At 33.7% G+C, this 26544-nt stretch overlaps 1 protein-coding gene across 1 annotated transcript in view; it reads left to right on the forward strand.

The window, feature by feature from the left end:
• The first annotated feature begins 6748 nt into the window (after positions 1-6748).
• The window catches only part of LOC143057235 (uncharacterized), a 63942-nt gene continuing 44146 nt past the window's right edge, over positions 6749-26544 (forward strand). The window contains exons 1-9 of the mRNA XM_076230505.1: positions 6749-6865; positions 8170-8476; positions 10407-10594; positions 17079-17296; positions 18058-18373; positions 18827-18975; positions 21672-22005; positions 24904-24992; positions 26059-26196. Of these exons, the coding sequence (XP_076086620.1) occupies positions 6817-6865; positions 8170-8476; positions 10407-10594; positions 17079-17296; positions 18058-18373; positions 18827-18975; positions 21672-22005; positions 24904-24992; positions 26059-26196 (1788 nt within the window). The 5' untranslated portion in view covers positions 6749-6816. The remainder of the gene's footprint in view (positions 6866-8169; positions 8477-10406; positions 10595-17078; positions 17297-18057; positions 18374-18826; positions 18976-21671; positions 22006-24903; positions 24993-26058; positions 26197-26544) is intronic.

Genomic DNA, 26544 nt, shown 5'->3' on the forward strand with positions numbered 1-26544 from the left:
CTGTTTGTCTGAATAATTATGAAATAATTACCACAGAAATTTAAGCAAACCACAAAGAATCAAGTTCTTCTCTGTTTTGAAAGAAAACATGTACTTGAAATAAACAATGTATTAGCCTCTGTTTCTTGTTTACAGAATTGAAAATTAGGGGTTGAAATATAAGGAAGAGAGATTAATGGGATGCTTCTATACTACTATAGGATGAAACCAATTTCATTGAGGTGAAACAATACGAAGTCGAAATATTTGTGATATGATGTCCTGTGGATTCATTTATTTTCGTGTGTTCTAATTTTCGTAGATTTGGTTGTATATTGGTATCACGTTGGCATCCTCGTCGGTCGTCCGAAGACATTTGGTTTTCGAACTCTAACTTTAGTAAAAGTAAATAGAAATCTATGAAATAAACACAAGGTTTATGACCATAAAAGGAAGGTTGGGATTGATTTTGGGTGTTTTGGTCCCAACAGATTAGGAATTTTGGGCCAAAAAGGGCCCAAATAAGCATTTTTCTTGGTTTTTGTGCAATAACTTTAGTATAAGGTAATAGAAATCTATGAAATTTTAACACAAGGTTTATGACCACAAAAGGAAGGTTGGGATTGATTTTGGGAGTTTGGTCCCAATGAATTAGTGGAAAAAAATTCAATAGATGGGGTTCTTCAATATGCTGAATCTAACAATGTATTTAGATTTTTAACATTTTTTTTTAAGTTCATTAGACCACATTCATTCTGTGTCAGAAACCTATGCTGTGTCAACTATTTAATCACAATCCAAATTTAGAGCGGAATCCAGCTTGAATGTTGTGTCCATACTTGCCCCAACCGTTCAGGGTTCAACCTCTGCGGTCGTATAAAGCTGTGCCCTGCGGAGCATCTGGTTTCAGATTTCAGAAATGAAAAAGAAAATTTCCTCGAATATCAAAGGATTAATATTCAACAGCATAGTGAATTGTTCAAAAGCCAAAAAAGCATTTTAGGTTCATTAGACCACATTCATTCTGTGTCAGAAACCTATGCTGTGTCAACTATTTAATCACAATCCAAATTCAGAGCTGTATCCACTTTGAATGTTGTGTCCATACTAGCCCCAACCGTTCAGGGTTCGACCTCTGTGGTCGTATAAAGCTGCGCCCTGCGGAGCATCTGGTTTTAAATAAACTCTGCATAAACTCAACAAGTGTAAAATTTAAGTGAATTCGTTAATTTAGTTCATTTCTTATTTCGATATGACGTATATTTCTCCTCTTAGTTCAACAGAAAAAGGTACCTTTACAAAAATGCATGCTTCTTAGAAAGCAGATTGTGAGCTTAAATGAACGGTGACCCCATTTTTTTTATTTAATTTTATCTATTTTAATAAAAAAATGTGTAATTCTCAAAATCGGTGTTCTGTTTCCATGGAAACTGGTAGTTTGATTTAAGAATAATGATCAATAAATAATTGTTTTCTTTACTTTGTTTCAATATTTAGATGTTGTACAAGCTAAAAAGACACAATCAAATGATTTGTGCTATAAGAACATGAAAATAATTTAGCTTATTGTAATGCCTCGTTCACACAGACATTTAATTCGAATTGAATTTGAATCAAATGCGAATCGAATTCGCTTATCGCGTTCACACACCCTTCTTTTATAATTCGAATTGATTCGATTTAACTAATTCGCATTAGAAATACGTTTTTGTTAATACGAATTAAAAGCTAACATCGTTTGGACAGTAAAGCGAATTTGACTCGCATTGCAATTTGAATTAGAATTGACGTTAGGACGTAAAACGTTTCGAATGCGAATTTAACTAATTCGAATTACTTAATACGAATCGAATTCGAATTAGTTAATACGAATCGAATTCGAATTATGTGTGAACTCAGGATAAGATAAAAAAAAATGCCCCCCCAAAAAAAAAAAAAGAGACAAAAATTATTTTTTTTCTGAAAAACCTAAAGGAGGCTACAAACGATTATTTTTTATATGTAATAGACAAAGGTCCAATGAACAAATGCAAACAAACAGGTTATCCATAGGACCCTGCTCTTGGAAGAAAATAGAATTTGAAAAACGTAATTTTCGCTCCTTTTAAGAAAATGAAAAACTGCAACAATTGGTTGCCATGGAAACAAAAGTTGACATAGTTGCAACTTCTGTTTATCAACTTTAATTTTTAGAACAAATGTGGAACTATGATAACATATATTTGTTTTATCAAAATTAATTAGCAGTTTATAAAAAAATCTGTGATGAAAAACAGAATTTTTTAAGGTTTTCGGACTGAAATTAAAGGGTTGTTATGGTGCCATTGTAACCATAGCAACCAAATGTACAACACATTTGTAATTGTTATTTTTCTTAGTTTCTTATCAAAATACAACACATGAAGCCCAAAAAAGTCAATTTGACAACTATCACTGTATAACCCTCTGCATGATTCTTAGGTGGAGCCATACTTAAGTATACGATAAAGTTCATTTGAAGAAAAAAATGGTTTATACCCATGAGCCCCTTTAAGACAGTATCATCAGCATATCAAACGACAAACAATTTAAAATAAACGTTTAACTCTTTCTTACTCATCAGAGATAGTGCACAAACCTTCTTTATTATTATTCTGTAAAATCAATTCCAGATCGTTAAGATAAATAGATAAAGTGAAGGAGAGAGATTCTCTCCCTGCCTAACTCAAATGGAACAAGGTTAAAATTCATAAAAATCTGATCCAAAGTGAATACGTGATTTGATATTATTGTAAATGTTGATAATAACATTATACATCTTTCCGTTAATCGAAGAGACCAGACTGCAAAACAGTATCAAAAGCTTTCACTTAGTCCACTAGTCAGTGCACAATATAGTTTCTTCTTATTCCTCTGAAAGTACTCACCTTTACTGACTGTTTATAAAGCTGTTAAAGAATTTGGGTCAATAACTCCAACCTACAGCAATGGCAGCAATAATTGATTAAAAAGCAACTTTTATAAAAAAAAAATAATAGAACAATTCTACAAATTCCTCCAAAGTATATATTGCAATACAATGTACAAATATGGTAACTGAAAAGTAAACTCAGTGATTTTTACACCAAAAACAAAATATATATAAGTCAATATGAAGTCTTCAAAAATGTGTTCAACAATGTTGCTTGGCGTTCATATTTTGTCCAACAAAAACCTAATTAATGCCCATCAAACAAGACAATATGTTTTTGTGTTAAATTAATTGCAGTTAAAAGAAAGGCTCGATAAGGTATTATGATGCTTCTTGAAACCTCGAGAAACAGGTTGTTTTTGTGCCTTTTGTGTACTGAATTCTTGTAAGAAAATTCAGAGGTCAAGTTCAGATTAAACCTGCAAGACAGTAATGTACGAATGAACATCTTACAATCATTGCATGACCATATATAGTTGGTCTATTGTTGAAGTTTTTGAGAACAAACATAATTACAAAATTACATTAAAGGGGCACTAGCTACGAGATAAATAAAAAGTCTAAAGTTTGATTTTTTTCTGTTCAATCAATAATGAAAGTGAAATAGTGAAATAACACAATTCGCTTTTTGCAGCCAAAAAGGTTCAATTTTGTCAAATTACGCTAAGAAACATTGATAATTAGTAATTCACTTGCAAGTGAATTAGTCCACATCTTTAAATCCGTATTCATGTGAACTTCAATTTAATTCCTAGCTGGAGATTGACAACGCATGCATTGTACGTGTACTGGTTATTTAAAGAAAAAAGAATGTCAACAATGAAAGTGAAACTACGATAAATCATTTAATTACTAATTCGATGCACATAAAATCATTCTTATACGGTTAAAAACAATGAGAAACATCTATTTTTAATCTATAAAATAAAATCAAACAGATCTATAAAAATCCAATTGCGCGTGTTGGTTTAATCTATTCATATCTTTATTTATGTTTTAATTACGTGGCTTATATGGTCATCTGAGGTCAACTCGATAGGTAATTAGATGGCGTCTGGACTAAAATACACACGAAACGAACCTATATATTATCTACCATATACTCTATAAACTGTTTATTTTAGACTTTCGATAGTTTGGATAAATGTTTTACATTGTTATTTATCAAATATGATAATTTGAGTCAAATCGGTGACCATGAATTTGACAGCTAGTGCCCCTTTAAACATTGACCGATGAACCATAAAACCGAGTACAAGGTCAGATAAACTCTGCCACACAGCACGTGCACCATGCAATCATTCCATAAACCAAACTGATAGTTGATCGATCTGTAGTTTATATGTTCCTTATATGTCCTAACTACAATCCCCTTCCCTTTTCATGAATGAGACCTACAGAATTAGACTATTTACCGGCTTTGTAATAACATAAGCAACACGACGGGTGCCACATGTGGAGCAGGATCTGCTTACCCTTCCGAAGCACCTGAGATCACCCGCAGTTTTTGATGGGGTTCGTGTTGCTTAAGTCTTTACAGTTGTCTATGTTGCTTATTGAGTACTATTATTTGTCTGTTCGTCTTTTTCTTTTTTAGCCATAGCGTTGTCAGTTTATTTTTTGATCTATGAGTTGGACTGACACTTTGGTATCTTTCGCCCCTCCTTTATAGTATTTGAGAAACAAACCAAACCATGAAAACAATATCAATATCAGGTGAGCCCTGCCAGACAGACATGTTCACCTAACAATCTAATCATTCTAGATACCAAATTTGTCCTATGATATAAGACATAAATTACATTAAATAAACGTTTTTTATCGGATAATATTATATAGGACTATCTACCCAGCCAGTAATGGAACGACCATTCAGTGATATTCTGGGGTTGGGGTGGGGGCAGGAGGATTTGTTTTGGATCGGTTATTTATTTTTGTAAACTAAGAGGACAGATTATCTATTTTCTGCACTTTTTAAGCAAGGTTTTTCATTTTCATTAAAGCAAGGGACTGATTATCTATTTTCACAATTACATTTATAATAAACGAAAAAAAAAATAAACAATTTTTAAATTATTTGTTTATTATAAATAATACATGTATTGTAAAGTCATTAAGTACCATTTGATCAGAATTAATCATCATCCTCTGCAGAATTGAATCTTCTATAATCTCATCTGCATATACATCGTGTTGCATATACAGTACATGTATTAAAGTTTGGTTGTAACGAGCCTTTTTTAAGTATTGGCAAACATGTTTCGCCGAGTGAAGCGAGGCAAAAACAATTTGAAAGGGTTTTAGAGCCGCAGAAGGCCTGAGAAGCTATAGAACAAATGATGCTGAATCATGCTTTCTGGGTGTTCTCCAGATCCCTTCTTAATCTGAAAATGCGTGAACACAATTTGATATGGAGACAAGCGTTTGGTTTTGAAATTTCCTTCATGAGGCATTTACCTCAATGTAGTTGCGGCCCTGTAATAAAAGCGAGGTAAGTGTACCTGAGAAAATATATCTCAAGTTAAATGGAACCAAATTTTCAGACATTTCAAGTATATTCAAATAACATTTATACTTTTATTATTTAAAGATTTGGGAAGTATTTCCCGATTTTTTTTTTTTTTTGGAAAAAAGATAAATTTATGTAGAATCTGGTGCCATCTCATACTTTCGATTAGACCTGCTGAGTTCAGTATTTATTTTCATACATATTTTCAAAATCCCCCCCCCCCCTTTTACACACACACACACACACCAGAATATCAAATGGTCGTCCCCTAAACAAGTGCCCCTAAACGTCATTTTGTTAAAAAAAAAAAAACAAAAAAAAAAAAAACCGTTAGTCGTCATTATAAGGTACCCCTGGGAATGAACCGCCATTTCCAACCGCTTGTATCAATCTATGTGTTTGAGCTTTTGATTTGGGCAATATTGATATGGAACTTTCACGGTTTTAAATTTTCTGACTGGATTTCGGTATTTTTATTATTATGCTTATGAGGGTAGTAATCATAATGCCCACCGTCAGGCGTCAAACGGTCATTTTCGGCTACCGTTAGCGTCAAAGTGATTAAAATTTTATCGTGATTCGTCAAAATATCCTTTTCGTGATTCGTCTGTCAGAGGTCTCAAATAATTATCGTCACCGTTATTTTTGCAAAAAAATTAACGTGATTTGTCAAACTCATTTGACTTGTTATCGTTTAAAAGAAAGTGCATATCGGAGGGTTTGTATGGGGTTAAATGATTAAAGAATAATTATTAGTGCCCTTAAAAAATGAAGATTAGAGAATAACCGGCAAAAAAAATGAAGACTAGAGAAAAAAAGAAAAAAGGGGTTTATTTTTTGAAGATTAGAGAAAAAAAGGGGTGAAAATTAAATGTTTACAGAATAACAGACCCTCATATTTTATCGTCATGTACCATAAATTACCGTTAACGTCATTTGGCGAGAATTTTTAACGTTATTCGTCTTGAAGGTACTCACATTACCGGCCTCGCCTATGGGACCCACCAAAAACCCCTATTCAGTGAAAATGTATTCACGCGGGAAAATCAGAAATATTATGTCAAAATTTGAAAAAGCGGGAAACCACGGGAAACGAACATCGGAAGCAAATCCGACGATGAAAGTAAACCCAAACGTTGAAACGACGCATGCTCTACTTTATTAAAACATGAAAAGGAACACCTTTTTGAAACAACAACGAATGTTAACCCTTGCAATTTTCAAATAAAAATGTTACTTGTTAAAAAAAATCCGGCAATATGCCTATATTTATCTATTTTTTTTCGGCGGATTGATTTGTGTGACGTCATAAAACGTTTAAGTGCGTTCTAGTTGAAGGAATGGCGGGCCATTGATAAATGAATTCATCTTTTTCACAATGAATATAATTTATAAAAGTCAGCTCTTTGCCATCTGTTTGTATATTGGTAAGTGATTTAAAGTATTGTTTGATTTTTATACCACATCTCTATATAATTGCATACCAAAGAAGCTATAATCTATATAGGGTATACGTTCTCCATCAACGTCGAGGAATGGACGGAGTAGGACGGACTTGCAAGAAAGTTTGTGGTTTGCAATGTTCGAGAAAGAGACAGGAAGAATCAAAGGGAGTCAAAGAAAATGACAAAGGAAGGAAACGAGATATAATTATAGTTCCCCGTGTCGAATCCAGATTTTTTTTCAGAAAAAAGGGGGAGGCAATCATTTTTCCCCATATTTGTCAATAAAACCAAGTGAATGTCATATATTCGAGTTCATTGGTCTTGTTTCTTTTCTTAAAGCATGTTAAAGTAGGCGGGTTCCTATCTATTGACCTAAACTAACCATTCCGCCCAGTAATGCAAAGTTATAAGTTTTGAAAACTGAAAGTGCGTTACTTTCCCCAATCGCAGGAGGTATTTTCGCACGTCTTTTGCGAGTGATGGAACTTCTGTCCTCCTAAAACATGCTGTACCGTGGAGGATTTCCTCTTATCACATTAACTTTCTATGATATTTATGCTATTTGTTTTTTATTAGTGAAATTCAATGAATTATTGACGATCCCGTGCAGTATATGCTTCACTCACAGGTATTTGGGGCATGAACCCCCCTTTTTTGGACCTCACTAAAAAAAATAATTGTTTGGTGTTTTTTTTAATTTATTTACAATATTCTGCAATGTATAAACATATATCAAGTCTCAACAATCCATTGCTAGTCGATTACAATAACTTTTTTACTATCCATACGAACCCCAAATGAAAAAAACACTAAACAATTTTTTTTTAGTGAGGTCCAAAAAAGGGGGGTCCATGCCCCAAATACCTGTGGCTTCACTGACAATGCAGTCTTGTAATCTCAAATGTTTATTGTTATGTGAATCACTGCTACTGCTACTGAATTTGAAAGCAATCAATACATGCAACAGAAAACAGCTTACCCTACCATGCTTTACGTCGCCAGGTAAACTAAATTTGCGACAGTAAAACTACCGATGGACGTCCTTAAAGCTTCAAATACAATACAGTTATCTCTTAAGTGAGATTGACAACCAAGAAATCGGCATTAAATGGAATTTCCTGACCGGCTGACATTTTTCAAAAATGGAAGTAAAGTACCTTGTGTTATATTAAAGGTATATAGGGGGGAAAAATCTGAGACAAGGTCACAAGTGCCTGTGACTGTAGAAGAAGAATAGAAAAAGGTTATTTTTGAAGATGCTTAAATACTTAAAATTTTTCTTTCAGTCCCTTTGATATATGCGGTACCAACTCTTGTACTTGATTCAAATTATTCGCCGCCATCGTCAATCCCAGCTGATGCTGATAGAATATACAGTGTGTCATTAGGACATATCATCAGTAAAGGTGTCATTGCCAGATTGGACGATGGAACAGGAACAACGATTACCGACACGGCAGGCTTGACCTTTACTGTGACCTCCATAGATTCAACTGGTGCATCTCCTGACACATTTGCAACTGGTGGAGCTAACCTTTGTCAGTATGCCAATAGAAGAGAATATCCAAACTCGTATGAAGGCAGAGATTATAAGTATGTGAATTATTATTCTGTTGTAAGGCCTGCATGGCTACACTATATTTTAACATTAATTTGTTTTTCTTCTGATCTAAATATATATATTTTTGAATTGATTTTTAGTTTAAGAAACAAAAATTCCTTTTGTTGTTTGAGTTTGTCTTTTCTGCAAAGAGATAGTGAAATACTCCACTTTTATACACAACAATTTATATAATTAATTTTTTAACAAACTTTTATATCTCCAATTATAAGGGCTGTTGTACAGGTCCAAAAATGTAAAAGGGGAGGGGGGAACAAAGAAACTTTTCATTTGACTCAACCATGCATTAATTTTTTAATTGAATTTGGATATTTCATTTAAATATTTCTTTTATAGAATAACCACCACCAATCAAATTTTAATTAAAGTGCCTTCCATAACCCCATACAATTAATTTTGGAAAAGCCTGAAGTTCACTCTACTAAAGAAACTGTAAAACAACTATAAACTCCTTATATAAAATGTTTATTTATAGTACTAGTATGGTAAAATTATACACTACATCATAAGCATATTTTGACTTGTCGGTCATGGGACCGACAAAGCATGATTATTTGTCAGTCCTACAAAATCTGACAATTTTATCCTGAAATAAAATTAATAACATTTTTATGCCCCACCTACGATAGTAGAGGGGCATTATGTTTTCTGGTCTGTGCCTCCGTTCATTCATTCGTTCGTCCGTCTGTGCGTCCGTTCGCTTCAGGTTAAAGTTTTTGGTCAAGGTAGTTTTTGAAGAAGTTGAAGTCCAATCAACTTGAAACTTAGTACACATGTTCCCCATGATATGATCTTTCTAATTTTAATGCCAAATTATAGTATTGACCCCAGTTTCATGGTCCACTGAACATAGAAAATGATAGTGCAAAGTTCAGGTTAAAGTTTTTGGTCAAGGTAGTTTTTGATAAAGTTAAAGTTACATCAACTTGAAACTTAGTACACATGTTCCCTATGATATGATCTTTGTAATTATAATTCCAAATTATAAGTTTGACCCCAATTTCACGGTCCACTGAACATAGAAAATGATAGTGCGAGTGGGGCATCCGTGTACTCTGGACACATTTTTGTTTTATAAAAAAAATAACTTTATTAATTTTAGTTTTATTCTTCGCACCCACCATTTTGCCCACAGGCAAATTAACAATGAAGAACCAGTTCAGAAATCGATTTCACAAAAAAAACTTTAAAAAAAAGTAAACTGAATTGTTCATGACTTACGATCAATCTTAGTCTTAAGTTTTTTTAAAACAATAACAAAGACAACAACACTAATCAATTACCGTATGGTAAGAGTTTATTCTGGTCGACATGTTTTGCCAACAAGGGTGGCGTCTTCAGGACAATATTATACATGAAATCAAACAGTGAAGTACAAATTTTGCGGTTGTGTGCTTCGCCGAACAATAGAGGTTGTTATGACGATGTTACAGATATAAATAGAAAGTGAAAGTAAATTAAGAATCTAGTATGGTTAAAAGTTAAAGTTAGTCAATAAAGTTATTAACAATGTGGTTAGCTGCTATTCTGACACGTCTGTGTAGTTGTTCTCATGGAGGTTTCTAGTGGTAATATTGTAGAAATGATGAAAAATAGATCATAAAATGTCAGTTCATTTCCAAATTGGACAACACCCCACTGGCCATCCCGTACCATTTCAAACAAGAAAACTTATGGCCTGATTTATGTACAAGTATATATTATTTGTAAATTATAGCCCATATTAATTTGATAAATTTTCTTCTTTCAGATTCCACTGTGATACAATTTATCCCAGTATTTTGATGGCAGATAACCATGTGGTAGATGAGAATGTCCCTTTTCTACCTTCAGATTCCACAGTAATACAACTTATCCCAGTATTCAATTTTGATGTCAGATATTTCCTTTTTCTACTTTCAGATTCTACTGTAATACGACTAATCCCAGTATGGTTATAGAAGGTATCCCTTTGCATGATGGGGTTCTAACAGCTGATGGATTATACCATGTACACACAGCTTTACCCCCAAACAACCGCCAATTTGTTTTGTCTATGGATTATCTCGGAACCCCTCTATCTGTAACAACAAATGCATTTGAAATAACAAGTGAGTTTTTATATAGTTACAATATAGTATTAGATGCAAAACGCGATATGCATGTTTATGTTTTAATATAGGGGCTATTCTAGAAGAAGAAAAAAAAAGGTGGTGGGGGGGGGGTGTTGGGAGGTTGGATGGCACTTGTGTTAATTTTGTACAGGTGGAGACAGGCCAGGAAGTTCAAATTTGTCATTATGTGTGCAAAGTAAATGCAATTGAATGTTTGGTGGCCATTAAGAAAAAGAGCCTTCCAACTCAGCCATATTGGGTTTTTTTTATAGGTTACTTTGGAATCTGATCATATTTTTGTTGGTATTAATTTTTGTGGTTATAGAAAAAAACTTATATTAAGGATTCATATTTCACAGTTCGGGTTTTTGCTCTTAATGAAACTGAAAATTTGTATTAAGCAGTGATCGGGAAGGACGTGCGCCCTGCGCCTATAGCGCATATTGACAAGAAATGGCGCATAGAGTGACAAATGTAAGCGCCCACGTGGCGCACGATATTTTTCACTTCGTTTCGAAACGCTTAGATATCGTCAAATGGATTTCCGATCGTGTTCCGTGCCGTCATGTGTGTGTACACATCTGTGTAATGTTCCTCCAATAATAGGAGCACCTATATATTTTTGGGACGTCTCGGGTGTTTCCCTCTGATAATAGAACCATGCGGTTTAACGTCTCGGGTGTTTTCCTATTGTAATTATAGAACCATGCGAGCTAACTGATAACCCGAAATACGTAATTAACCATTATTCATGATATATTTTTTTTATAGACAACTTTAAATTTGTGAAATTTGGCTAGTACAGACGAGATTTAACTCTAATAATAATCTCATTTATTTTAGCTTGCATTTATTTCGATTGAAGAAACCCCAAAGACTTTTTAGGAATATAGTTTTTGTCTCCATAAAAGATGCTTAACTGTCCTTGTCATTTTTTGGTCTTTGGCTCGTTTTGACATTTTGTAAACATGACTTCAGCGATATGTTGTTTTGTTCTATGAATTAATGGTACTCTATACTGTTATTCTTGTCACCGTGATGAAGTTATAATAATACAAGAAGTGCAGAGGAAATGCCTGAAATGTCCTCTGATACGGAATGTCTGGAATAAGTATGGTATCGACGAAGACCCAAATTTAATGTACAAAAAAAAACTTGAACATGAACAAGGCAACAGTACCAGTTTAAACATTGTAAATAAGAAGTTATTGTATATTCATCTATACTATTAAACGAGAAGACCTCATTTTGGGTGTCGCTTCTCTTCTTTCCAGAATAAATTGATCAACACGCCTCTGTGTCCTATAGGTACAGTGCATAGTGCCATTTGTCATCCATTCATATGATTATTCAGATTGAGTTATTTTTGGAGAAAAACGAGAAAAAAGGCATCCGGATATTGTCCCGTCATTGGACGAAATTTTAAGTCAGATTAGACTTCCGGTTTGCGTTTTTCTGTATACTTTGAACGAACATATACAAAGAATAAAGTGTATTTTCAGAATTCTATCTGCTATCATTTTCAAGTTTACTATCCACGGCAGTCACAGAGTTTATTAAATAGAGAGGGTCTGTATACTATATCAATGACCACTATGGATCGATTAGTAAACTTAGAATTGAATTGAAAGTAAATACACTATATTTATATAGTAATGAATGTTCATAATATACAGATAAGCGCTAAAAATATTCATTTGAACTTTTGATACCTTTTCCAGTCATTAAATCTTTTACAAAATTCATTGATTACAAAAAAAAAGAAGATGTGGTATGATTGCCATGATGAGACAACTCTCCACAAGAGACCAATATGACACAGATATTAACATTTATAGGTTACCGTACGACCTTCAACAACTAGCAAAGCCCATACCGCATACTCAGCTTTAAAAGGCCCCGAACTGACAATGTAAAACAATTCAGACCAGAAAACTAGCGGCCTTATTTATGTACAAAAAAATGAACGAAAAACAAATATGTAACACATAAACAAACGACAACCACTGAATTACAGGCTCCTTACTTGAATGTTCATAACATACTAAATGTATGTTCATATTGAAATTGATAGAAAACCAAAAAATGGGAATATTGGAAATAAAGGAGGAGGGATAACAAACTAGAGGCTCTAAAGAGCCTGTGTCGCTCACCTTGGTCTATGTGAATATGAAACAATGGACACAGATGGATTCATGACAAAATTGTGTTTTGGTGATGGTGATGTGTTTGTAGATCTTACTTTACTAAACATTCTTGCTGCTTACAATTATCTCTATCTATAACAGTACTTTCTGTGGAAAATGTTATTGAAAATCTTCAAATTTTAAGAAAATTGTTAAAAATTGACTATGAAGGGCAATAACTCCTTAGGGGGTCAATTGACTATTTTGGTCATACTGACTTATTTTTAGTTCTTACTTTGCTGTACATTATTGCTGTTTACAGTTTATCTCTATCTATAATAATATTCAAGATAATAACAAAAAAACAGCAAAATTTCCTCAAAATTACCAATTCAGGGGCAGCAACCTAACAACCGATTATCCGATTCATCTGAAAATTCCAGGGCAGATAGATCGTGACCTGATCAACAATTTTACTTCCTGTCAGATTTGCTCTTAATGCTTTGGTTTTTGAGTTATAAGCCAAAAACTGCATTTTACCCCCATGTTCTATTTTTAGCCATGGCGGCCATCTTGGTTTGTTGGCCGAGTTACCGGACACATTTTTTTAACTAGATACCCCAATGATGATTATGGCCAAGTTTGGATTAATTTGGCCCAGTAGTTTCAGAGGAGAAGATTTTTCTAAAAGATTACTAAGATTTACGAAAAATGGTTAAAAATTGACTATAAAGGGCAATAACTCCTAAAGTGGTCAACTGACCATTTTGGTCATGTTGACTTATTTGTAGATCTTACTTTGCTGAACATTATTGCTGTTTACAGTTTATCTCTATCTATAATAATATTCAAGATAATAACCAAAAAGAGCAAAATTTCCTTAAAATTACCATTTCAGGGGCAGCAACCCAACATCGGAATGTCCGATTCATCTGAAAATTTCAGGGCAGATAGATCTTGACCTGATGAACAATTTTACCCATTGTCAGATTTGCTCTTAATGCTTTGGTTTTTGAGTTATAAGCCAAAAACTGCATTTTACCCCTATGTTCTATTTTTAGCTATGGCGGCCATCTTGGTTGGTTGGGCAGCGCACCGGACACATTTTTTAAACTAGATACCCCAATGATGATTATGGCCAAGTTTGGTTAAATTTGGCCCAGTAGTTTCAGAGGAGAAGATTTTTCTAAAAGATTACTAAGATTTACGAAAAATGGTTAAAAATTGACTATAAAGGGCAATAACTCCTAAAGTGGTCAACTGACCATTTTGGTCATGTTGACCTATTTGTAGATCTTACTTTGCTGAACATTATTGCTGTTTACAGTTTATCTCTATCTATAATAATATTCAAGATAATAACCAAAAAGAGCAAAATTTCCTTAAAATTACCATTTCAGGGGCAGCAACCCAACAACGAAATGTCCGATTCATCTGAAAATTTCAGGGCAGATAGATCTTGACCTGTTGAACAATATTACCCCTGTCAGATTTGCTCTAAATGCTTTGGTTTTTGAGTTATAAGCCAAAAACTGCATTTTACCCCTATGTTCTATTTTTAGCCATGGCGGCCATCTTGGTTGGTTGGCCGGGTCAGCGGACACATTTTTTAAACTAGATACCCCAATGATGATTGTGGCCAAGTTTGGTTAAATTTGGCCCAGTAGTTTCAGAGGAGAAGATTTTTGTAAAAGTTAACGCAGGACGACGACGGACGACGACGGACGCCGGACGCCGGACGCCAAGTGATGAGAAAAGCTCACTTGGCCCTTTGGGCCAGGTGAGCTAAAAAAGCATTTTCCTGTCCCCAATAACCTATGACTTATGATACTTTTGCTGAAATTCTCCAGTCATTCAATATTTTACAAAATTCTTCCAACAACACTTTACATACTTTAAACTACGCTCTGAATGCCGTAAGCGCTTAAAAAATATTCATGTGAACTTTTGATACCTTTTCTGAAATTCTCCAGTCATTAAATCTTTTACAAAAATCATGATTACAAAAAAAGAAGATGTGGTATGATTGCCATGTTGAGACAACTCTCCACAAGAGACCAATATGACACAGATATTAACAATTATAGGTTACCGTACGACCTTCAACAACGAGCAAAGCCCATACCGCATACTCAGCTTTAAAAGGCCCCGAACTGAGAATGTAAAACAATTCAGACCAGAAAACTAGCGGCCTTATTTATGTACAAAAAAATGAACGAAAAACAAATATGTAACACATAAACAAACAACAACCACTGAATTACAGGCTCCTTACTTGAATGTTCATAACATACTAAATGTATGTTCATATTGAAATTGATAGAAAACCAAAAAATGGGAATATTGGAAATAAAGGAGGAGGGATAACAAAAAAAGCATTTTCCTGTCCCCAATAACCTATGACTTATGATACTTTTGCTGAAATTCTCCAGTCATTCAATATTTTACAAAATTCTTCCAACAACACTTTACATACTTTAAACTACGCTTTGAATGCCCGCGATTTCGCGGGTGTGTTCTAGTTGAAATTGAAATTACAAAATTACAGGAACAATATCCATGATTTTATTTAACCCTTTCGCCGATGAGTCCCGGTTTACCGGGATTCACGCTTCAGACAGCTGACGACGAGTCCCGTTTTACCGGGATCAGAATACATGTTTTATATTTCCCGCTCAAAACAGTGCAAACATGAGTTATCTTTCTTTGATGAATACCCGGATGATAGTGTAAACATTGCGCTTCCGTTTGTTGAAAACCGTGTCAAAATCAGAGGAAATTTACGGAATTTACGAGAATTTGAAATGAGGGAACATTTTTTTTGAAAGAATATGGAAGAATTGAAGCCAAACTAGTATACTTTTTTGACATAAAATGTCGTTTTATGTACAAAACACTTGGAATGGACATCGTTCAGTGTGAGGAATTTGCACAGCCTCATAAAATTTTTCAAAAGTTTGCCGTTTTGGGTTAAAAAATTACGATTTGGGGTCAAAGAGCAGAATTTTGAGAATTTCACCTAGATAATGCCGAAAATTTGAAAATTTGAATATTTTATGAGCAAAAAATTATCAAAACATGAATAAAACTGTGAACATGGTGTTAGTGAATGAAATAAATACACAAACAACTAGAAACAAGTTTTTATTGACATTTATTATGAAGATCTCCCACTTGAGCAATAGTAGCCAGGGAAGCCATCGTCCCAGAGTAGCTTCTGTCTGGGCAGCAATCGGTGAAAGGGTTAAAATCATAAAGGTAAGTACCAACACCTTTGTCAAAATATACTGATACTTTTTTTTTTTTTTTACAGAAGTCAATTCAGTTGGCCAATCATTTGACAACATGGCCCATTATTTTTTAAAATGGCCCATTGAATTTATTTTTGAGGGGCCCTGGGCCCAAAGGAAAAAAAACCTTCCAGATCACTGATTAAGTTTTGAATTTAAATTTGTGGTTTTCAACTACAAATGAATTCCATGAAAATTGATTTCAATAAAAATTTATGAATCCACAGTTTTATGTATAATGCAGTGCATTAGACAGAAAAAAAACCCAGTTCTCATGACATTGGAATAAAAAAAATCCTGGGTTACAGTGGCGCAGGCACTTAAAAACTAAAAATTAGTTGTACTTAACACCTTCAAAGTGAATAATTATTACAATATTTGAATAATGACAGAAAGAATACCCCCCTCATCTCACCCAGTTAAAAAAAATTAGTGGTTTTGAAATATATTCAAACAGACTTCAAACTTCAAACATCAGGGAATGTTTTAACATAAAAGGTAGCTTTCCAAAGCAGAATTTGAAAAATGAGAAAAAAGGGGGATGGGGTGGGGGCCAAAAACAGGTCTTATCTTACCTTGTCCTTTGTCTGTTCTTATATCAACCAATGATTATTGTCACATAAACTTTCTGTTTGATAGTAAATATTTAACCTTTAAGACTCACTCCTAACTAATTTCAATAGACACTGGTCATTGGCCAGTAAAATTTGTTTGGTCCAATTTAGTGATATGCATTACTGGACCAAATGAACATTAATTGTTTTTAATTTATTTATAAGATATTATATGTAAATGTCCAGAAAAAAAAGAGTATGGTCCAATAAAAAAGAATGGTTTACTGGACCAAAAATCAATTTGATTTCTCAAAGCCTTGTGGTTACCACTCCTTTCAGGGAAGAATTAGCTTGGTAAATCTTTAATAGAGACAATGTTTATAATCTTATTTGTCTGATGTGTCCTTTTATTGAAAAGATTAAAAGTACATAAACACTGAAAATTTGAAAGCATACTTAAAACACATGTGTAATTTGATACATAGTAAAGAATATATCTTCATGTTTAAAGCTCCTGCAGCCAAGATGGGGATTACACTCTGGCCTTCAACTGGAACAGTGGCCAATACAGATTTTGACATAACTGTTGAAATACAAGATAGTGCCGGCGTAAAAGTGGCAACGGGTATTGATGCCACCCTTCCTGTTATGTTGCAAGTGGCATGGTTTGAAGATTTACAGTTGTTTAATGGAAAGGCACCACTCGAGGACATGCTGTATGAAACAAAGGTAATTGTGTGGCCTCTCATGGGGGTGTCTAAGTAATCACATAGTCACTAATTTTTTTTATAAACAAGATAATCACTATGAAAATAGTCACGTAATCACATACTCAAAAACCCCATGACTCAATTTTACTGAAATAGTAATTAATGTTACCTTTTATATACTTGTCCTATCTATTAAAGATGAATCTAATATATGTGCTATTAATGTCCATCTGCCTGTCCTAGCTAGCAGATCTCACAATAATTTTGTAAGATTTAATTGTTCTCTTATAAATTTTATTTCTCACATGCCATGGTCTCAGAAGCTCACTAGACTGATTGGGCAATCACTAGTGCTTCTGCATAAGTCCAATGAGATGTTTACATCACAGCAGCTTTTTACTACCTCTTAACCTCACAGTCTGCATAATCAATGTAACAGTTATGTTGGTTTTTGGTCTGTGCGTCTATTCGTTCATTCGTCTGTCCCCCTTCAATTTTAAAGTTTTTGGTCAAGGTAGGTTTTGATGAATTGAAGTCCTATCAACTGGAAACTTAGTACACATGTTCCCTATGATATGATCTTTCTAATGGTAATGCCAAATTAGAGTTTTGGCCCCAATTTCACAGTTCACTGAACATAGAAAATGATAGTGCGAGTGGGGCATCCGTATACTATGGACACATTCTTGTTTACACATGTTTCTTAATTAACATTATATTTTAATATGATAAAATAAATCAAGCAATTTCATCACACAGATTTTTGGTCTTTTATTTTAGGAAAGACTTTCAGGAACAGATGCTAAACTAAGTCGGTCTAACTACCAGATGTACATAGATAAACGAGCTGTAGCTGGTGAAGTGACTTTTACTGGTGTCCGATTGTTAGACGTTCATACCTGTGCCAAGTTGAATTTAACCATGAGAATGCCTCATTATCCACATTCTAGAATGCCAAATACGTACAATGATTTCGTAATGAACAAGGTATTTTTCGATCTATATGCCAGTGATGCAACAAAATCTAAGATTTTGTTTTACATGAATGGAACAAGTGATGGAGCTGTATTTGTGACAGACTGTATACCAGTGACAGGTAAGTGAAGTAGTGGTAACCAGTTACACTTATGAGGGTCAAAACAGGGTTTTCAGAATAGGGAATTCAATAATAGGGCTAAAAAATGCAGAATCAAGACTAGTGGACAAAAAATAAATAAATAAAGAGAAAAAGCCTTACTCAAAATAATGTTTATTACTGCAATGGTAGCTCTCAGTACAATATATTAAAATTTATGTCCTGAAAAAAAGTCTACACCAGCAACTTTTTTACTTTTGTAGGAATTCATAATTTTATAGTTATATATTATATACAATTTTTGACTGCTATGAAACTCACCTATCAAATAAGACTTAATATATGACACTAGCATACTGCTTTGAATCTGACCAATCAAATAAGACTTAATATATGACACTAGCATACTGCTTTGAATCTGACCAATCAAATAAGACTTAAGATATGACATTAGAATATTCTTTACACTTTCAGAGCAAACTGCTACTGCATTAGAGATAGTAACTCCCTCTGGTGATATAATTCCAAAGATTGGTGCCAACTTTCCCATTGAAAGTCCCATTATCATACGAGCAGTTGATGGAGCAGGAGAAAGGGTGTACTCCGGATCTGATTCTACTTTAGTAAGTATATAAACTTGGATGGAGAGATGTCTCATTGGCACTCGTACCACATCTTATTAAATCTATATATATTGTTTTACAATATAAGAATTAGAAGATGTTGTATGATTGCTAATGAGACAAATCTAGACCGTAGACCAAATAAAAATATATGTGTGGTTCCAGTAACATACTTTTAAAAAATAGGGTCAGTAAGTCGGCAATTTTTTTTTTTTTTTTTAATGTTAAAATCAAGAAAAAAATCGTGTGTTTACCGAAATTGTTTCCGGTATTATACACGCCCCCAACCGGAAGTCCGCCATTTTTACATGTGTTTAATTGTAAAATAAACAGTCATGATACGTTTTTAGTTAATTTTGTTGCATTCTGTTATGAATTCTTGCATTTTAGCCATAACAGATACTTGCGATGGAAATTCAGAAATCTATGAATTTAATTATTTTAATTTACAATCCACAAAATTTGATCGTTTGAAAATTTATTTTTCAGAAATGAAAAAAAAACAGTTCTAGGGTCGGTCAGGTTTATACTGGAACCACACATATATTTTTATTTTGCCTAAGTAACTATAGTTCACTGTACAGCCTTCAAAAATGGGCAAAACTTATGATACTGCACAGCAAGTGATAAAAGGCCCAGAACTTAGAAGTGTAAAATAACTAAAAACAAATATGTCATAATGATATAAAGCATCAAACAACTGTCATTAAAATACAGGCTCCTCACTAGGGACAGGCACATACAGAATGTGGTAGGGTCATTGAATCAATGATCAGTTTAAGATATGTAAATTTCCCAAACTTTAACATTGTTGTATATCTGATACTATAGTCTGCATACAAATTCTCTAAAAAAAAACATCAGTGAACAGTTAACCTGGAGCAGCAAGTAATGTTTCTGTTCTCAAGACACGACACTACCTATGTATCGTGTGTGGAAATTGTAGGCCTTTCTAGTACATTTTGAACCATGAGGAAATTTATGAGGACATAACTACAGCTGATGTTACTGTATGCCTCAGTAATGCCCTTCAGACAACTCCAATGTCAGAGTTATATATAGACTATGGTGGTGTTTAAGACATGTAAATAAACCTACTCTTTGCATTTCACCTTCAATAGTGTTAACTTATAATTATACTGTGCTGGTAATTTCTGTTAGTTCTTGCTGTTTTAACACAAGAAATATTTTTGTACCTGTGCAGATACTTATATTGTTTAGTTATTATAGAATATAACAGTACAGCTGATGTTACTGTATGCCTTAGTGATGACCTTGTTTATTTATTATAGAACATAACAGGTACAGCTGATGTTACTGTATGCCTCAGTAATGCCCTTCAGACAACTCCAATGTCAGAGTTATATATAGACTATGGTGGTGTTTAAGACATATAAATAAACCTTCTCTTTGCATTTCACCTTCAATAGTGTATACTTATATTTATACTGTGCTGGTAATTTCTGTTAGTTCTTGCCGTTTCAACACAAGAAATATATTTGTACCTATGCAGCTACTTATATTTTTTTATTTATTATAGAATATAACAATACAGCTGATGTTACTGTATGCCTTAGTGATGACCTTGTTTATTTATTATAGAATATAACAATACAGCTGATGTTACTGTATGTCTTAGTGATGACCTTGTTTATTTATTATAGAACATAACAGGTACAGCTGATGTTACTGTATGCCTTAGTGATGACCTTGTTTATTTATTATAGAACATAACAGGTTACTGTATGCCTTAGTGATGACCTTGTTTATTTATTATAGAACATAACAGGTACAGCTGATGTTACTATATGCCTTAGTGATGACCTTGTTTATTTATTATAGAATATAACAATACAGCTGATGTTACTGTATGTCTTAGTGATGACCTTGTTTATTTATTATAGAACATAACAGGTACAGCTGATGTTACTGTATGCCTTAGTGATGACCTTATTTATTATAGAACATAACAGGTACAGCTGATGTTACTGTATGTCTTAGTGATGACCTTGTTTATTTATTATAGAACATAACAGGTACAGCTGATGTTACTGTATGCCTTAGTGATGACCTTATTTATTATAGAACATAACAGGTACAGCTGATTTTACTGTATACCTTAGTGATGACCTTGTTTATGTATTATAGAACATAACAGGTACAGCTGATGTTACTGTATGCCTTAGTGATGACCTTGTTTATTATAGAACATAACAGGTACAGCTGATGTTACTGTATGCCTTAGTGATGACCTTGTTTATTTATTATAGAACATAACAGGTACAGCTGATGTTACTGTATGTCTTAGTGATGACCTTGTTTATTTATTATAGAACATAACAGGTACAGCTGATGTTACTGTATACCTTAGTGATGACCTTGTTTATGTATTATAGAACATAACAGGTATAGCTGATGTTACTGTATGCCTTAGTGATGACCTTGTTTATTATAGAACATAACAGGTACAGCTGATGTTACTGTATGCCTTAGTGATGACCTTGTTTATTTATTATAGAACATAACAGGTACAGCTGATGTTACTGTATGTCTTAGTGATGACCTTGTTTATTTATTATAGAACATAACAGGTTACTGTATGCCTTAGTGATGACCTTGTTTATTTATTATAGAACATAACAGGTACAGCTGATGTTACTGTATGCCTTAGTGATGACCTTGTTTATTTATTATAGAACATAACAGGTACAGCTGATGTTACTGTATGCCTTAGTGATGACCTGCAGACTATTCCAATGTCAGAAGGTATAGCTACTGTAGTAGGCTCTATATGTGAGCCTCACGCAGCCGTCACCCTGAGCTTCGATGCCACTAGTGTTGTCACTCCTGGTCCACTCACTCAAGTTCAGGTCGGCCCTGTTGAAGTGACAAATGAGATTCATCTAGCTGCTTATTATTCGAACTACGATTCTGGATCCAGTTCCCAAACAGGAGCTTTTTCAGAATCCTTTGCCACGTATGCAGTGGAGGATATTAATGCAGGAGTTATGTACCCCACTATATTACCAGGTAGGTATTCACTCTTTTTCAGAATTTATAGAATTTCATATTATATAGGACTGAAATATCTAATTGAAATAACAGATCCATTTTTTATGCCCCACCTACAATAGTAGAGGGGCATTATGTTTTCTGGTCTGTCCGTCAGTTCGTCCCACTTCAGGTTAAAGTTTTTGGTCAAGGTAGTATTTGATGAAGTTGAAGTCCAATCAACTTGAAACTCAGTACACATGTGCCCTATGATATGATCTTTCTAATTTTAATGCCAAATTAGTGTTTTGACCCCAATTTCACAGTTCACTGAACATAGAAAATGATAGTGCAAACTTCAGGTCAAAGTTTTTGGTCAAAGTAGTTTTTGATGAAGTTGAAATCCTGTCAACTTGAAACTTAGTATACATGTTCCCTGTGATATGATCTTTCTAATTTAAATGCCAAATTAAAGTTTTTACCGCAATTTCACGGTCCATTAAACACAGAAAATGATAGTGCCAGTGGGGCATTCGTGTACCTTGGACACATTCTTGTTAACCCTTTCGCCGATGAGTCCCGGTTTACCGGGATTCACGCTTCAGACAGCTGACGATGAGTCCCGTTTTACCGGGATCGGAATACCTCTTTTATATTTCCCGCTAAAAACAGTGCAAACATCAGTTATCTTTCTTTGATGAATACCCGGATGAAAGTGTAAACATGGCGCTTCCGTTTGTTGAAAATCGTGTCAAAATCAGAGGAAATTTACGGAATTTACGAGAATTTGAAATGAGGGAACATTTTTTTTGAAAGAATATGGAAGAATTGAAGCCAAACTAGTTTACTTTTTTCACATAAAATGTTGTTATACGCCCGTCAAAATTTTGACGGGACGTATTATGGTATACAAATGTCCGGTGTCCGTCCGTCTGTCTGTCCGTCCGTCCGTCCGTCTGTCTGTCCGTCCGTCTGTCTGTCCGGCGTAAACATGTCGCACCGTAACTTGAGAACGACTTATCCAAATTTCATGAAACTTAACATAGTTGTTACTTATGATGGTCAAATGATCTGTATACTTTTTGGTGAAAATCAGATCAAAACTTTTCGAGTTACGGCACTTTGTAACTAAAACAGGGGTGTGTTTTTTTCACATGTCGCACCGTATCTCAAAAACGATTCTTGATTATGGCTTTAAACTTTAAACACTTCTTAGTTATATTAATCTTAATATCTGTATACTTTTTGGTGATGATTCAAAATTTCATTTTTGAGTTATTGAGTATTTTGTAAAAAAGGGGGAGGGTTTTTTTACATGTCGCACCATATCTCAAAAACGATTTATGATTATTGCTTAAAACTTTACACAAGTCTTTGTTATATTAATCTGAAGATCTGTATACTTTTTGGTGATGATTCAAAATTTCATTTTTGAGTTATTGAGTATTTTGTAAAAAAGGGGGAGGGGTTTTTTTTACATGTTGTGCCGTATCTCAAAAACAATTTATGATCATTGCTTAAAACTTTACACACTTCTTTGTTATATTAATCTAAAGATCTGTATACTTTTTGGTGATGATTCAAAACGTTATTTTGGAGTTATTGAGTATTTTGTTAAATAGGGGAGGGTTTTTTTTACATGTTGCGCCGTATCTCAAAAATAATTTATGATTATTGCTTAAAACTTTACACACTTCTTTGTTATATTAATCTAAAGATCTGTATACTTTTTGGTTTTGATTCAAAATTTTATTTTAGTGATATTTAGTTTTTTGTAAAAAAAAAAAAAACAGGGTTGGGGGTTTCAAATGTCCCGCCGTGTCTCAAAAACAGTATATGGTTATTGCTTAAAACTTTCTCAGAAACTATTTATGATTATTGCATAAAACTTCCACACAAGACGTCGGGCGTATCATGCGCTCATGGCGCAGCTGTTTATTTTATGTACAAAACACTTGGAATGGACATCGTTCAGTGTGAGGAATTTGTACAGCCTCATAAAATTTTTCAAAATTTTGCCGTTTTGGGTTAAAAAATTACGATTTGGGGTCAAAGAGCGGAATTTTGAGAATTTCACCTAAAAAATGCTGAAAATTTGAAAATTTGAACATTTTAAGAAGAAAAAATTATCAAAACATGAACAAAACTGTGAACATGGTGTTAGTGAATGAAATAAATACACAAATAACTACAAACAAGTTTTTATTGACATTTATTATGAAGATCTCCCACTTGAGTAATAGTAGCCAGGGAAGCCATCGTCTCAGAGTAGCTTCTGTCTGGGCAGCAATCGGTGAAAGGGTTAAGGCCAAAGTTCAGGTTTAAATTATCAATATAATTTTTATTTATCAAAAAAAACATACGTTTGTTAATTAGACTTGTGTTAACTTCCAAATCAGTGTCCAATAATGTTTTCTAACAGACTTCCAAGGTTATACATCAGTGTCAAGTTTAATAAAACTATTTAAGTTTTAAGATCCTCTTTTATGATATCTGTATCAGTTTGTTTTTATGTAATGCTGACTCAAGAAACTAATTGTTTTCGTATAAAAATAAAAACACCATGCAATAACAATAAGACAACAACTGACTTCATAACACAAACATGCAAAGGTAATGGATAGACCTAAGGGGTTATATACAGTCTTATTAAAACAATCATAGACATAATAAAAAAGTACAGCCAATAGTTGAAAAGTATTATCATTTGGACTCAGTAATTATTAGTCTAGTGTGTGTGTTTTTTTTTTTTTTTAATTTTGGTTCATTAATATGTTTAGGAAGGGACTTTCAAAAATATCCCTACAACCAATAACCACTTAAGGCACTTTTATAATTTTGCATGATAGTAATAGACCCATACTGAAAAAGACCAATGACCAACATTCAATAGAGAACGCATTGTAAAAGATTTTGTGTTTTAATTTATATTTGCAGGTAGACAGCTTACCATGCATTCATACAATACCAAGAACAGCCCAGTTGTCACTACAACAGCTTTCATGCAGATGTTAGATCATGCTAAGGTATTCCATATAATAAATGTTATCATCCTTCCCACCATATAATAAATGTTATCATCCTTCCCACCATATAATAAATGTTATCATCCTTCCCACCATATAATAAATTTTATCATCCTTCCCACCATATAATAAATTTTATCATCCTTCCCAGTACTCTTCTATCATCCTTCTCAGTCGCTCTGTATTTTGTACCATGTAACCTGAAGTTTCCAAAATATTCTATAGAAACACCAAAAGCTGCAACCCTATGCTTTATACCTGTTCTGATGTAGATTGTCATTTGTAAAATTACAACTGTGAAAAGAAATATTTAGACCAGTATAATTGTTCCTGAAAGTGAAGTTCTTGTAAAATTTTCTATGATTCAGCAATGAGCTGTTGTACAGTACTGTGGGTAATAAGGAAAGAATGTAGTTTTGCCGATATTTTATTTCTTGGTTTTCCCAAAGTTTGCATACAAACTATATAGAAAATGTGTACTCTGTTGACGCATTAAAACATTTGGTTTACCTATATTACCCATTAAACCCACGTAAATTGGTATCCCACAAATAATCATGATTCAACAGTATATTTAATGGTTAAGTATGTTTTGATATACCTTTTTTAAGAGACTGTGATTGTTCTTCAGTCATAATCTATACTTTAAAACTTTTACAGATAAGGTTAAAAAGGGTATTTGGCCCATAGGTTAATTAGGGTAGTCCATTTTAAATGAAAATGATGGAAATATCTATGGAATATATTTTTATGGAATTCCATTGAAAATATTATTATCAGGGGCGGATGCAGGAATTTTCGAAAGGGGGGGTGCTAACCCAGGGCACCCAGGGCAAAGGGGGGTGCAAAACATATGTCCCGATACAAATGCATTGATCGGCAAAAATAAAGGGGGGGGTGCGCACCCCCGGAACCCCCCCCCCCCCCTGGATCCGCCACTGATTATTTCCTTTTTTTTCTCTATATTTTTCATGGAATTCCCTGAATTTTCCATGATAGAAGATTGAAAATCTGGTGATGGGATGTAATAAAAATTTTGTTTTGTATTATTTGATTATCATTGTAGAAAAGTCCTCATGAAAGAGTAAGAGGAATAGTAGGATTTGGCAGCAACACAGTAACAAAAGGAGTTTCCTCCCTTTTAAATTTATACCAAATGCCAAATATAGCTACAAATGAAGATGAGTTTTCCTTCAGTGAAAAGGTAAATATTTCAACTACATCAATAGTATTATAATGGGTTTTGATATCACAAATATATCTATTAGTCATGATAATATCACCTTGTTATTATTATTCATCCAACAAGTATTTGTCATACCTTTTCTTAGATACTATCAGATGGAGCGACCATATTTGGTCAGCAGCTTGACAGTAATGCTTTATTAGCACTTTTTGGATCAGTCAGAAAACCATTTCCTTTTTTCCAATAATTTCAAGTCTTCAGTATGTTGAATGGCCTTCAAATTTGTTGTCACATTTTTCTCAAGTACTGCTGAACAGAATATCTTCATATTTAGCTATAGACTGCAGCTATGCAGTAATGAGTAGC

The sequence above is a fragment of the Mytilus galloprovincialis genome, chromosome 13 (assembly GCF_965363235.1).
Source record: "Mytilus galloprovincialis chromosome 13, xbMytGall1.hap1.1, whole genome shotgun sequence".
NCBI classification, from domain to species: domain Eukaryota; kingdom Metazoa; phylum Mollusca; class Bivalvia; order Mytilida; family Mytilidae; genus Mytilus; species Mytilus galloprovincialis.